This window comes from Chanodichthys erythropterus, chromosome 12, assembly GCF_024489055.1.
Source record: "Chanodichthys erythropterus isolate Z2021 chromosome 12, ASM2448905v1, whole genome shotgun sequence".
In the NCBI taxonomy this organism is placed as follows: domain Eukaryota; kingdom Metazoa; phylum Chordata; class Actinopteri; order Cypriniformes; family Xenocyprididae; genus Chanodichthys; species Chanodichthys erythropterus.
In genome coordinates, this window is record NC_090232.1 from 4,597,875 (window position 1) to 4,613,161 (window position 15,287).

General features: G+C 36.5%; 1 protein-coding gene across 5 annotated transcripts in view; it reads right to left on the minus strand.

Moving 5' to 3' along the window:
- Positions 1-218: 218 nt before the first annotated feature.
- The window catches only part of hecw2b (HECT, C2 and WW domain containing E3 ubiquitin protein ligase 2b), a 70,472-nt gene continuing 55,403 nt past the window's right edge, over positions 219-15,287 (minus strand). For 4 of the 5 annotated variants that reach the window (XM_067402661.1, XM_067402662.1, XM_067402663.1 and 1 more), the window contains 13 exons: positions 13,529-13,625; positions 13,369-13,452; positions 13,100-13,209; positions 10,275-10,395; positions 10,089-10,202; positions 9,714-9,866; positions 9,448-9,546; positions 7,951-8,080; positions 7,715-7,861; positions 5,525-5,639; positions 5,248-5,333; positions 5,049-5,161; positions 219-3,311 (listed from right to left, as the gene is read on the minus strand). In XM_067402661.1, the coding sequence (XP_067258762.1) occupies positions 3,200-3,311; positions 5,049-5,161; positions 5,248-5,333; positions 5,525-5,639; positions 7,715-7,861; positions 7,951-8,080; positions 9,448-9,546; positions 9,714-9,866; positions 10,089-10,202; positions 10,275-10,395; positions 13,100-13,209; positions 13,369-13,452; positions 13,529-13,625 (1,481 nt within the window). In that variant the 3' untranslated portion in view covers positions 219-3,199. Of the gene's footprint in view, positions 3,312-5,048; positions 5,162-5,247; positions 5,334-5,524; positions 5,640-7,714; positions 7,862-7,950; positions 8,081-9,412; positions 9,547-9,713; positions 9,867-10,088; positions 10,203-10,274; positions 10,396-13,099; positions 13,210-13,368; positions 13,453-13,528; positions 13,626-15,287 lie in introns of those variants that run through there. The other variant, XM_067402665.1, reaches the window with a different exon arrangement.

Consider the following 15,287-nt stretch of genomic DNA (forward strand, 5'->3'; position numbering starts at 1 on the left):
AGTCTGAAGCCTCTGGTCTTTAGGAAGGCAGGATACATTTAGGGTGTGTTCACACTTGGCAGACTTGGTTCGATTAAAAAAAAATCTGGTGTGATTCTTTGTTGATGCAGTTCATTTGAATAAGTGTGAACCTTGGTGTGCACCCAACAAGCGGACCTTTTTGGAGCAGTTTGAGTTTTCATATTTGACATCACTAATGAAATCTGACAACAACTGTCTCATAAATTGTGTTTCTAAACGCTCGAATCATAACAAAAAAAAAAAAAAAAAAAAAATATTTTTCAGGCTGGATCAAGCCAAAGACTATAGTTGCGTCCAAAATGACGCACTATACACTATGCACTTGTGCACTATGCACTCATCCATGTAGTGCGTGAATTGTATAAGGTTATTTTGTCATTTAATAACGGAGTCCGATCCTCCCTTCCCCTCCACTATGTAATTAAAGCTGCGACAGTTGAGTGCACGAAGTGTCCAACATTCCACACTTCGTTTTTTCCGTTAATTTAGTGCATCATCCGGGTATGTAAGTGCACTTTTTCTTTTTGGAATTTTCAGTGTGAACGCAATTCTCACACTATTTATACTTAAAAACGTCATAGAATAGTGCACAAGTACGCAAATTGGGATACACCTAGAATAACACAAGACGTGTCACTCGTATTGTTTTGAACGCGCAATATAAGTCCCGCCTTCTAAATAAGAGCCAATCGCCGATTGGTAAAGTCATCGCGTCACTTCAGCGGCCGTTAGAATCACCGGTTTCTATAGAAACAGTCCGAAGAGACGCGCATTTAGGTCTGCGCATGCGCACTAGCTTGATCCAGCCTGAAAAATACCGTTTTTTTTGTCATGATTCGAGTGTTCAGAAACTAAATTTATGAGCCGGTTGTTGTTAGATTACGTTGGTGATTTCAAATATGAAATTTAATCGTAAGGTTGGCGAACAGTTTTGGAGAATTTGATGTTTCCCCATTCAAAGAGATTGAAGGATGCCCATGATGGCCGCCGAGTGAAATGACTTGTCTTAAAGGGACTTTGATCAAGCTAATGCTCATGCGCAGTCCTAAGTGAGTCTGACTGTTTCCTAACTGCCGCTGCAGTGACGCGTGACTTTAAAAATCAGCGATTGGCTCTTATTTAAAAGGCAGGACTTTTTCCGCCATATTGCGCATTGCACTTTCTTCCATTCAAAACGATACGTCTTGTCTTTGGTCGCGTACAGTGTAGACATCTTTTAGCTGTTGTGATGCGAGCGACAACATCCGGTGTAGTGTTAAAATGACAGTGTGAACGCTAAGCAAACCAGGACTAAATGTATAATTTAGTTGTTTTGATTCGGACCAAAACAAACCAAGAGAACTGGATAACAAGTGTGAACACACCCTTAAAGGAACGGTTCGCCAAAAAATGTAAAGTCTGACATGGTTTACTCACCCTCAAGTCTTAATCCACATGATGTTCTTTCTTCCCAGGAAACGCTGGATTTGATTTTCTAAGTCATGAGATATGAGGGTGAATAAAGGACAGAAATTAAATTTTTGGCTGAACTATCCCATTACGTCGCCTGATGATAAACCATACATTAGACAGACTGCATCCACATCAGCAATGCATTTTCATCTTCAAACAACAATAAAAAGCAGAATTGAGGACACATTTTATAGCTCCTTTATATTTAGGTGTAAAACAGCATTGTGAAAAAAAACTACTCTAAAAAGTCAAATTGGGTGATTAAAAAGATTTGTCTTTTAATATTCGTTTTAATAAAATTTCTAATAAAACATAGACAGAAGTGGGGTAGGGACAGTCTACGGCAGCCCTAAACCTTTGGTACATTCAGCACAAATATCACTGCAAAAAGCCTTAATACAAAAAACAAAAATCTATCAGGTTTGTATTAATGACCTAGCCAACCAAAATTGAATTGACAAAGAGGATATGCTTGTATTTTTCTTCTGTTGCTATTCCAAAATTTGATGGACCTCATGGCAGTTTCAACTACGCCAGTTTTCACTGGAAGCGATATTAATTTCTTACACAAAAATTCAGGTTACAAAACATTCAGAACTAGAGTACAATCCAGCGTTCCTCAGCCACGGCAGTGTTTCATAAAAGGCTGGGTTGAGTGAACGCAAACGGAAAGGTCTGGAATGTATTGATATGGTTTTTTGTGGGCTTGATATTCCAGTTTCAAATCCTACAAGAAAACACGGTCGGACTCGAGAGTAGCGAGTACAAAAATGAAAAGGAAAAGGGGGGAAAACATTCAAGAAAGCTGCGTTGACATCAGCAAACATTCATGTAAACTAAAGCTATATGAGGATATGGAAATAATAATAAAGTCACCATGAAATAAGCCATTTTTAAATTCATGTTGACTTGTTGAGTGGGTATATGTGACCATTCTCTCTTTCAAAATGTCATCAGAAATAAAACTGTTATCTGAGGACAACGGAAAGGCCAGAAGGTCATAAAATCATCATTTTTTCTATCATTTAGTGGTCACATTCATGATGTTGTAGTGCGTCAGTATAACATGCCCTTTGAAAACGTCGCGTGAGAGAGCACATGCACAACCAAATTCATTCAAAAGTGTCACAAATCTGACATGACAGCTGGACAGAATACGCTTTCAAACCAAACATGTGACATGGACTCGTGTATAAATATGATAAAAAGAAGAGAGAACACACATTTCAATTCAATATACAGGGCAGCGCTGTCATGTGTCTTGCTTGAGGCGATCTGAGACGTCTGGAAAAGCTCACAACACTATATTTGTTCATTCACGCTGCATTTTGATGCTCCGTAAAAAAAGTTTTTTTTTTTTTTTTTTAACAGATAAAAAGAGTGAGAATATCAAAGTCCTTTGGGTTTGTTTTGTTCCTCATTTAAGTAACTCAGCTTTGCATTTGGCTGGTCACGTCCTCCTCAATGCATCCAGAGCCGATCAGTTTTTGCTGTGATGCCACACAGGCAGAAAAAAAAAAAAAAAAAAAAAATCACGTTTGCATCTGAGAAACATTCAGAGAACATCCGAACTTCTATCAGTTCTGCGCGTTTCCGAGGAAGTATGTTTAAGTGATACGGTGTACAAAATATACGTCTAAGTGCTTCTGGTGTCTGTTACTTCCTTTGCTCTTCTAGACATGTTGCGAGAATGTATTTGATCGGCTCAAAGTGCAAAGGTCAACATTCACTCCAAACCGAAAGTGCTGGTCTCCTCCACTGCCGTCAGCATCTTCTCGTACAGCATGGAGAAGGAGGGATACGGGGGGAGGTCCAGACGGTTGAAACATGTGTGAGCCCTACAAGGACAAATAAACACGCAGTTCATTCTCTGATCATATATGATGACATCCACAATTTTTGAGTGACTGTATTATGAATTGCCAGATTGTGCCATCTTGTGGATCACATAAGCAATGACATCGGTGGCAAAAAAGTTAAATTATATCTATTTTTCATTCTATTTTTAATGTGTATTATTTATAATAATAAATAATATATCTCTTTGTTTATTTATATACTTCAGATGTACTGAAGGTATGTAAACAAGTCACACTCATGGTCTTTGAAAATGAATGGGAAAGAGCAAAAAAAATTAAGAGTTCACCTCTTTCATTTTTTCAATAAAATCAGTAAATCTGGCATAAATCTGAACATTTTCAGGCAGAAATGAAGGCCTGGTACTAGAGCATATATTCAACACACACACACACACACACACACACTGGGACATTCCATAGGCATAATGGTTTTTATACTGTACAAACTGTATTTTCTATCTCCTTACACCAACCCTACACCTAAACCTACCCATCACAGGAAACTGTGCACATTTTTACTTTCTCACAAAAACTCATTGTGTATAATTTATAAGCCTTTTGAAAAATGGGGGCATGGGGGTAATGTCCTCATAAGTCACCCCCTCCTTGTAATACCTATGTCATACCCATGTCATTGTACAAATTTGTGTCCTGATGTGTCACACACAAACAGGTATGACAACAGACGGCATTTGTTTAGAATTTGACAAACAAAATCAGCCACAAATACAGATATAAAGGGGTGAGACCTAACACAAACACATACACATACACGCACATGCATGCATACACACATAAAACTCCTGTTCATTTCTGCTTGTTGCTATTATTTACATATTTTTAAATCATTTCTTATTTTAACAATTTTTATTTCTTTTTTGTTACATTTGGTTTATTTAAATAAATAATTTGTGAATACAATATGACATTTTTTTTAGTGCCATTTAGTTATATGTTTGCAAATTTATGTGGCATTATTGCAAAAACAGGCTACAAAACACCTCAAACTACAACAAAAAATTTCACAAAAATACTGTTTTTAATGTATTTTAGAATGTTTAAATATATATAAAAATCATGTATAAATATGATAAAAAGAGAACACATTTCAATTCAATATATATATATATATATATATATATATATATATATATATATATATATATATATATATATATATATATATATATATATACACAAAATATATTAAAAAAATTGTGATAGGAGCAGTTAGCGACATCCAAAAAAATGAATGGATGTCTATGGCCCTCTGCTGGATATATATTGTCAAAACACTTTATTTCTAAAAATGTTCCTACAGGTTTTATTCTAACCAGCAGATGGCAGAATTCTGCCTCTAACACCTAGATCAATATCCAGAAACATATTTAATTTAGATCATCATTAAAATATAAATTAAAATATAAATATAAAATCATTATATATATATATATGCAAGCTAAAGGGGTACAGTATTTTTGTGGTAAATGGGTAAAAAATAAATCCTATACATCCCATAAAACATGGCATAAATGTAAGGTTTAAAAAAAAAAAGATATATCATTTGTGTGTGTGTGTGTGTATATATATATATATATAAGTTTATGTATAAGTTTACGGAATCTATAGACAGACATGGACTAGACATGATTTCATGGGGTCATAAAGGCCCCTTCAAACTTTTATAACAGGATCTAGTGTCGAGAGGCAGATCACCTGGGCAGAGACGAGATTTTCCCCCATTTCTCTACACAGAAGCGACGCGGTCCGTTGCTGCCCCTGAGGGCGGCGAAGCCTTCGTACGGGATACTGGACGTCCCGGTCACAAACTGAGACAACAGAGACAATTCAGCCACGGGGTCGGGTATGTACACCGTCTTATTAAAAGAGCTCACATTTCTCTTCCAACACTCACCTGGAGCAATCTGAGTCTCTGCTCATTGTTGAATCGCTCCACTGCCGCCCAGAACCAGCGAATCACGATGTGGTTGTCATGGTAACCTGGAGGGAAAAACCAATAAACTCAAAATGTGACCTGTATGGATGATAAACACTGTGGAAGCTCACAGTCTATCATGCGGATAATATTACAGCAATAAATCAGAAACTGATACCACGCTCTCACTATGTTTTACCATAGTTCTGGACACTACCATGACGGTAATATCATAGATATAGTGATCATTTATTACCTCCTCTGTACTCGGTGTTGTTCCTCCAATCTCCCAGATCGATCTCTGCCGTTCCGGCGATCACCAGCTCCAGCTCTCGTGCGTCAAACACCGACACCAGCCGCGCATCTACAACCTTCACAGACATACGGATCATAACACATCTGCTGCAAGCTCAGTGCCAACTCTATGAAACATGACGTGAAATTCTTGATTTTCTGAAACACTCATTGGGTAAAGGCCCATTCACACCCAGGACAATAACTGTAACAATAAAGATATCATGGCAGCGGCCATTTACACTAAGTGAAAATAGCGTTATATTTTATTTACACTATATAAAAAAGTAGCAGTTCATTTCATCGGTCATTGTGCAGTTCAGAAATGAAACTCATCAATCATACATTAAACCTACTGAGCTCTATTAATTAATTCATCTTTTTTCCCATTTCATTCAAGGTCACACTAAATAATTTAGGATTATAAAAATAAATTTTCATTCCTCACTGGCTGACTTGTTCGTTTGTCAGTGATGATAATTTAAAGTAACAAGATCCAGTAACAGTAGAACTGACGAATTTTAGAATTAAGAGAGAAAAATCTGTAAGAAGAGTCTTTAAAAATGACTTCACAAATCAACAACAGTAGAGGGAGAGTAAATAATGATACATTTTTTTATTCCTGTACCTGCTATTTTAAGCTGATCATATAATGATCAGGCTTACTGAAGACATTTTAATGAAAAGCTAACATAATTTGATTAACAACAGTGACATTTAAAAGCTGACCTTTTAAAAATCATGAGATTATTATGACATAATATGTGGATATGATGTGGTCATGACTATAACCTTTAAAATCAAGATTTGATGTAGTCATAACACTACTTATATTAAAATACCTTTTTATGTAATGTTAATTGGTATTTATAAATGTAACATTATTAAATAATATTAACTAACAACATTTAATACATTTAACTCTTAACATACTGCCAAATATAATATTATTAAATAATATTAACTAACAACGTTTAATACATTTAACTCTTAACATACTGCCAAATATAATATTATTAAATAATATTAACTAACAACGTTTAATACATTTAACTCTTAACATACTGCCAAATATAATATTATTAAATAATATTAACTAACAACGTTTAATACATTTAACTCTTAACATACTGCCAAATATAATATTATTAAATAATATTAACTAACAACGTTTAATACATTTAACTCTTAACATACTGCCAAATATAATATTTTTAAATGATATTAACTAACAACGTTTAATACATTTAACTCTTAACATATTGCCAAATTTAATATTATTAAATAATATTAACTTACAATGTTTAATACATTTAACTCTTAATATAGTGTTTAATTTAATATAATTAAATAATATTAACTAACAATATTTAATACATTTAACTCTTAACATATTGCCAGTTATGTTAAAGAAAGTTTGGCATGAGCACATTTGTGAATTTTACAGGATTTCTTTAAATACAAAATTTGGGGTCAGTAATCAGTAAGATTTTTTTAATGTTTTTAAATTGAAGATTTTTTGCTCACCAAAGCTGCATTTATTTGATTAATAATACAGTAAAAACAGTAATATTGTGAAATATTTTTACAATTTAAAATAAGTGTTTTCTACTTTAATATATCGTAAAATGTAATTTATTCCTGTGATCGAAGCTGAATTTTCAGCATCATTATTCCAGTCTTCAGTGTCACATGATCCTTCAGAAATCATTCTAATATGATGATTTACTGCTCAAGAAACATTTCTGATTATTGACAATGTTTCTTAATATTTTTGAGGGAACCTTTTTTTTCCAGGATTTTTTGATGAACAGAAAGTTCAAAACAACAATTTGAACTTTTTGTAACAATGTAAAAGTCTTTACTGTCACACTTGATCAAAATAATGCAACCTTTCTGAATAAAAGTATTAATTTCTTTAAACAAAATATTAATTTACTGACCCCAAACTATTGATCGATAATGTAGTGAGTGAAAGCATTTCCAACCAAAACTGTACAATGATCCAAATCTAGCTAACAGAAATGCAATAAAAATGCGTTCTGGGAAATCTCAGGGCATCTCCACATGGCAGACGTGACATGTTCATGTCATGTTCTTAAATAACGATCAGTGACGGAAAGCATCCGGAGTGTGGATTCGATTTCAGCACCTCATAAAATCCTCGCACGAGACTCTCCGTCTGTTGGACGACACCCCGCTCTATACGCCACTTCACCATGCGCTCGATGTACTCCTTCTTATTCTTCTCTGACACAGGAATATTGGCACCGCCAGGCTTCAGCTCACGCTCTGTGATCTAACACACACACACACACACGCTTCTGTGAGACAATGGCCAGAGGTTGTGCAAGCTCACACGCATTCAGTTTATAGTCACACACTGACCTGTCCGAACACCTCCTCGTTGACGGTGAAGGTCAGGTCCAGCATATCTTCTATGTCATTGTCCTTCATCCACTGGAGACTCTGATGAAACTCCTCATCAAGATACTCCAGATCACTCAGATCACACGGACTACAAACACAGGTAGCAACAAACATGAAATAATGCTTGATCTAAGTAATCATACAGAAGATCATAAGTCTAGTTCAAGCACCTGTTGAATTTAGTAAAGAAATTTTATATTTACGTTTGCATGTTCATTAAATGTATGAAATATTCTTAATTAACATTATTATATATAATAACAATAATTATAACAACATTAATTACTAATATTCATTTTAAAAATAATATTAAATATAGCTGCGAGCAGCAATTATCAGGGTTTAAGCGGTTTAAGGTCTTTAAGCACGTGCGTAAAAAGGTATTATGTTTTATTTAGAAATCCTGTAACCACTTAGATCATAGATGGAAAAGACCATTTACAGTAAATATAGGCAATTTACCATTGGAAATACATGGTTTTTAAAGCTTTTTAATAGTTATCGAGGTTGAGCCAAAATCCTAGGACTAGTTCGCCAAAGTCGGTTTTTGAAATAATCTCCAATATTTAATGAACGATTCAATTGACAGCGCCGTTCCTAGAGGCAAAGTTGCTCAGTAAAAGGAGCTCTACCATGTGGTACAAATGTCATGGGTGCGTGTGAAAAATCACGCAATACACAATCCTTTATGCACGTGAAAAATGCAAAGGTGCCCCCTGGTGGCTGATTTTTTTTTGCATTTCTCACAGTCCTCTAGTGCCACGAGTCAAACAGGTCCAGCAAGTTTCGTTCCGATCGGCCTCTGTTAACCATGTCTGATAGCTGCTCAAATTTCATTGGCCAATGGCGGACATGTTTTTGAGATGCGTCAATGTCCTCATAAACAGTCATAGCACCTTGGATGAAGACACTGCATGCCAATTTTCAAGGTTATCAGACTAATGGTGAAGTAGTTATAGCCATTTTCATGTTTTTTTTTTTTTTTCATGTTATAGCGCCACCCAGTGGCCAATCGACGCATTATTTTTCATGTTACCAAAGAATGAGCTCTTACATATGTGTGCTGATTTGGTGGAAATATGTCATTCTATTCACGAGTTATAACCATTTTAGTAAAAGTGGCTCCACCCACTTCGAATGTTTTGGCCGCCCTTAGAGACCGAGAATCGAAATGTCAACTTTTTTTGATAACTATTGACAATCACATGAGCGAATTCAGGGCATCTTGTCCGTCTTGAGCCAAGGATTCCAACAATATATTATAAAACTAAATATTTTTTAAAACAATATTTTAAATTGGTTTTGTGTTAGTATTTTTTCATCTACAAATACTAATAAGATCACATTGAAATAACAAAAAAATTGTAACCAGCTTTTTGAAGGGGATTTTCTACTATGTTCTATGTACAAAAATATTTACCCAAAAATGTATCAGAAATGTTCTTTGCCACTCACATTCGCAGTAGGCCTTTGTAGAAGGGTCGTGTGAAGAAGGCATCCAGCAGGTACTGATGGATAAGAGCGAGACCCAGAATACGGCCACTAAACCGAAACCTGACAACAGAACATGATTAAAAAACACTGGGATACATCTGTGCAAGTGTGGTCTATCGGAAGACATCTTTCTAAATCTTACTTTTAATATTGGATGTGCATTGAAGCGTCACATGTGTAATAAAACTGTAAGAAAAGACTTAATAAAAGAGAGAAATGGCACTCACCACTCATGATGGTTGTCAACGAAGGCAGACATGGGGCTGATCTGGACGGTGTAGGTGTCATTGGCCGAATACTCAAACAGGCCGTAGTAAGGGTTAAAAAGCTCCCGTGACACCAGAAAGAAAAACTCTCGTGATGGGCCGCTGTAGTCCAGTCTGAACGGGAGCAAAAATAACCAAATGTGTTAAGAGTCGATGGGAAAAAAAAAAATAATAATAATGATAAAAAAAATATATATATATACATATATATACATACAAGTGGTATGATAATAATAATACAGGCTTTGGGGAGGCTTATGGAGAGATAATTCCATATGTATATTTTTTATAAATATCATTTAGTGTGAAGTCTGGTTAAGATGTGGCAACACTTACCCCTCTTCTCCAACAAAGCTGACGTAGAGTTTACTTCTCTGTAGATCTTTGCGAGAGTAGCACATGATCTGATTGAAGGCGTCCTCCAGTAAATGATCTCTGCGGATTATCAACCTAAAACGAGCATAAAAGGTGAGCATGAAAGTGAAAATGTGTTAGACCTCAGAGTACCTTACAGATGCTTACTTGACTTTGCCTGGACCCTGTCCGTAGCCTTTTGTCTCCAGTTTGCGATAGAAATTCCGAAGTTTGGCTTCAAAGTCCCGTTTGTATGGAGCAGGGGCCCTAGCGTTGGCTCGCTGTGTGCCTGAGAGGAAGAGATCAGAGTTACAAGAGAGTTTGGTGAGAAAAGTGACTCTGACAAGAACCAAAATGAGATGGTTAGCAAACATAGATAAATGTGTAGAAAGTGTATAGATTATGTGGAAATATTCAGGCTTTATTTGTCAAATCTGATGGCAATTATATCTTCTGATATAAAAAAAGAGCCATCTCTGAGCAATAAAAATGTCCAATGATACAGTGGATGGATGGATGATACAGTGGATGGATGAATGAATGAATGATACAGTGGATGGCTGGATGAATGAATGATACAGTGGATGAATGAATGAATGAATGAATGATACAGTGGATGGATGGATGAATGAATGAATGATACAGTGGATGGCTGGATGAATGAATGATACAGTGGATGAATGAATGAATGAATGAATGATACAGTGGATGGATGAATGAATGAATGATACAGTGGATGGATGAATGAATGATACAGTGGATGGATGGATGGATGGATGGATGAATGATACGGATGGATGGATGGATGGATGGATGGATGGATGGATGGATGAATGAATGATACAGATGGATGGATGGATGAATGAATGATACGGATGGATGGATGGATGAATGAATGATACAGATGGATGAATGAATGATACGGATGGATGAATGAATGATACGGATGGATGGATGGATGGATGGATGAATGAATGATACGGATGGATGGATGAATGAATGATACGGATGGATGGATGGATGAATGAATGATACGGATGGATGGATGGATGGATGAATGAATGATACGGATGGATGGATGGATGGATGGATGGATGGATGAATGATACGGATGGATGGATGGATGGATGAATGAATGATACGGATGGATGAATGAATGATACGGATGGATGGATGGATGAATGAATGATACGGATGGATGGATGGATGGATGAATGAATGATACGGATGGATGGATGAATGGATGAATGAATGATACGGATGGATGGATGAATGAATGATACGGATGGATGGATGGATGAATGAATGATACGGATGGATGGATGGATGGATGGATGAATGAATGATACGGATGGATGGATGGATGGATGGATGGATGGATGAATGAATGATACGGATGGATGGATGAATGATACGGATGGATGGATGGATGGATGGATGGATGGATGGATGAATGAATGATACGGATGGATGGATGAATGAATGATACGGATGGATGGATGGATGAATGAATGATACGGATGGATGGATGGATGGATGGATGAATGAATGATACGGATGGATGGATGAATGAATGATACGGATGGATGGATGGATGGATGGATGGATGAATGAATGATACGGATGGATGGATGAATGATACGGATGGATGGATGGATGGATGGATGGATGGATGAATGAATGATACGGATGGATGGATGAATGAATGATACGGATGGATGGATGGATGAATGAATGATACGGATGGATGGATGGATGGATGGATGAATGAATGATACGGATGGATGGATGGATGAATGATAAGGATGGATGGATGGATGGATGGATGGATGAATGATACGGATGGATGGATGGATGAATGAATGATACGGATGGATGGATGGATAAATTAATGATACGGATGGATGGATGGATGGATGAATGAATGATACGGATGGATGGATGGATGGATGGATGAATGATACGGATGGATGGATGGATGGATGGATGAATGATACGGATGGATGGATGGATGAATGAATGATACGGATGGATGGATGGATGGATGGATGAATGATACGGATGGATGGATGGATGGATGGATGGATGGATGGACTGATGGACGGATGGATGGATGGATGGATGGATGAATGATACGGATGGATGGATGGATTGATGGATGGACTGATGGATGGATGGATGATACAGTGGATGGATAGATTAATGGATGGATGGATGGATGCATGGATTATACAGTGGATGGATGGATGGATGGATTGATGGATGGATGATACAATGGATGGATGGATGGAATGATGGATGGATGACACAGTGGATGGATGGATGGATGGATGGATGATACAGGAAAATAGAGATGTATAATACAATGCAGTCTATCCATCCATCCACTGTATTATCCATCCATCCATCCTTGTTCATCATTATATCTAAAGAGATATAATCCATCCATCCATCCACTCACATATATTAATGGATGGATGGATGGACAGATAGACAGATTTTAAAGGTTAATATGAATCAGAATGATTTCTAATCGAGAATATAAAGCACTGTAGAGTCAGCAGAAGCTGTATCCAGCGGTCAGTGTAATCCCTGAGTGTCATCGGTGACTAAAGTCAGATCACAGTGAGTTAGAGCATGATTCCCTCTGGCAGCGTGATGTCCGCCACACTCCAAACAGACTTGTGAAAATCAGAGTGTCAGTATGACGGTTAAAGAGCAGCCTGCAGGGATTAGACAAAAACCCTGAACTCCAACCACACAACAAATCCCAAATAGCGGATTTGACGGCATTGGCAGCTAACTCAAAAAATACCCAGGAAATCTGGTGGACTGAAGTAAAGCTCTACAACCAAACCAAAGCAATGCTGTGGAAGGGTGGGTAGAACCAGAAACACCCTCTCTTAAAGTAATGTAAGATATGAAATCATTTTTTCAATATTTAAATAGTATTAATATTTAACATTTTTTAAATGAGACCGTGAGGAACCGACCAGGGGAGTTCTGAGGGGAGGAGACCGGAGACCCTCGTGGTGATTGACAGTAGCTGGGGTGCAGTAAGGCATGAGGTGGCACATACGACATCACTTCCTCTTCAAACAGGCTACAGAGAGAAAAAGAGATTGTTTGCGTTTGGAGGCAAACACAGAACAGGGTTTTCAGCAATTTTTTGATTATGTTGATAATTTAGAGGCCTTCAAAACTTATTATTATTTCATATTTTCTTACATCCATTTCTGCAGGGTAAATTCACAGAAAGTACCTGAGTAAAATCACCAAGTCTGCATCGCTGGAGAGGCGAGCTAAACCCGAAGCTCCTTCATTACGAATAAACTGCACCTTCTCCCTGTGGATTAGAAATGTCAACATATTCATAATCAATAGCTCAGGATTTTGTTTTGTAATATTTCTTTGAGTCTCACCTGAGTGAGTGATTCCTAATGAGCTCAGGCTGCCTCTCCTGAAGGATCTCAAATATGTTCGGCTGCCGCAAAAATGCCACGATTTTATCATTATAGGCTATGAAGAGAGGAACAAAGCAACTTGTGAAATGTCAAATGAAGTTGATTCAAAAGTTATAACACCACATTTTTATAAAACAATGCTTTATGAAAGATATTACAAAATGAACAAATCTAGTTGTCTAAACTAGTGCTGTCAAAATTCAATATTTAATGCAATTAACACAGCATTCGTTTTTTCATCATCCTGACATTACATTATATGATCATGCTCTTATTCGTGCAAATGCTTTTAAACCATTCAAGCGCGGCAAGACACAAAAGAAAACTCCTTGTACCGGCGCGCATCTGTGAATCTCCTGTCTGTGTGACACACACACGATTCACACACACAGAAAGCCGCTTCAGACAGCGCTCTAGTACAGTTCTCTTTCATGCTTAAACGGATAAAAATTATGCCAAAATACCAGTTTTGTCGAGCATCCTCATAAGCACAGTCTTAAATGAGTTAAATAAAGTCTTAAATGAACATATAGAGTTGTGAGGACATTGGATGTGTGTCATGTGCGTAAACTCTTAAAGTGACAGCAGCCTAATAAACCTGCTGCTGTCATTTATATCAATCAAAGAACAAAAGAAAAAGAACATCACTCACTGCTAACTTTTGTAGCTTTAATCAAAATGAATGTATATTTTAATCTAAATTATGCAGTGAAGACTGTGAAGTGTTTGATAACTGCTTTGATTCTGGATAATTCCTACCTGTTTGATCAAATATTTAAAATTTACTGTCTTTATGTTGTTTCTACATTAATTTGGAGATTTATCTAGGGTCTTATCTAGTGAAACCATCGCTCATTTTCTGAAAAAAACTGAAAATTATATAAGTTTTAACCATAAATGCTCATCTTGAACTAGCTCTGTCTAGCAGTGTAGACACTGCTAAGCGTAATACTGCCCTCACCAGGCCAAAGTTTGAACTGATTGTTATATACTATTGAACTAGTATATTGCATATAAAAATTAGTTCAAACTTTGGCCTGTGGAGGGCAGTAATACACTTAGCAGTGTATTACGCTTAACACTGCTGGAATTCTTAAAGAGAAGAAGAAGAAGAGAGCTAGTTCAAGATGAGCATTTATGGTTAAAACTTTCAATTTTTTTTTAGAAAATGAGCGAGGGTTTCACTAGATAAGACCCTTATTTCTCATCTGGGATCGTGTTGAACAATTCGAAGCTGCAGTAAAACTAATTATGACCTTAAACTGTTTGGTGCCCATTGAAGTCTACTATAAGGAGAAAAATCCTGGAATGTTTTCAGCAAAAACCTTAATTTCTTTTCAAATGAAGAAAGAAAGACATGAACATCTTGGATGACATGGGGGTGAGTAAATTATCAGGAAAAGTTTATTTAAAAGTGGACTAATCCTTTAAATTAATATGGAAATATGATTTTTTTTTTATTATTTTAAATTAGACTCTAAATAAGAAACTAAAACTGCCAGTAGGTGGCGGTAAATGTCTTAATGATTAAGTCATTCATTCGATTCATTCAAACGGCTGATTCATTCAGAAGTGAAGTAAATGGTTCTCTTCAAGCTTGTTGGACTTGAAGCAACTCTACACAGACCGATCGGTGTTTAACATCAAAGTACCATGAGAGCGATTAGAGAGTAGACGGCTGTGTTTGCTTTTGAATCACTCTCGCTGTACTTTGATG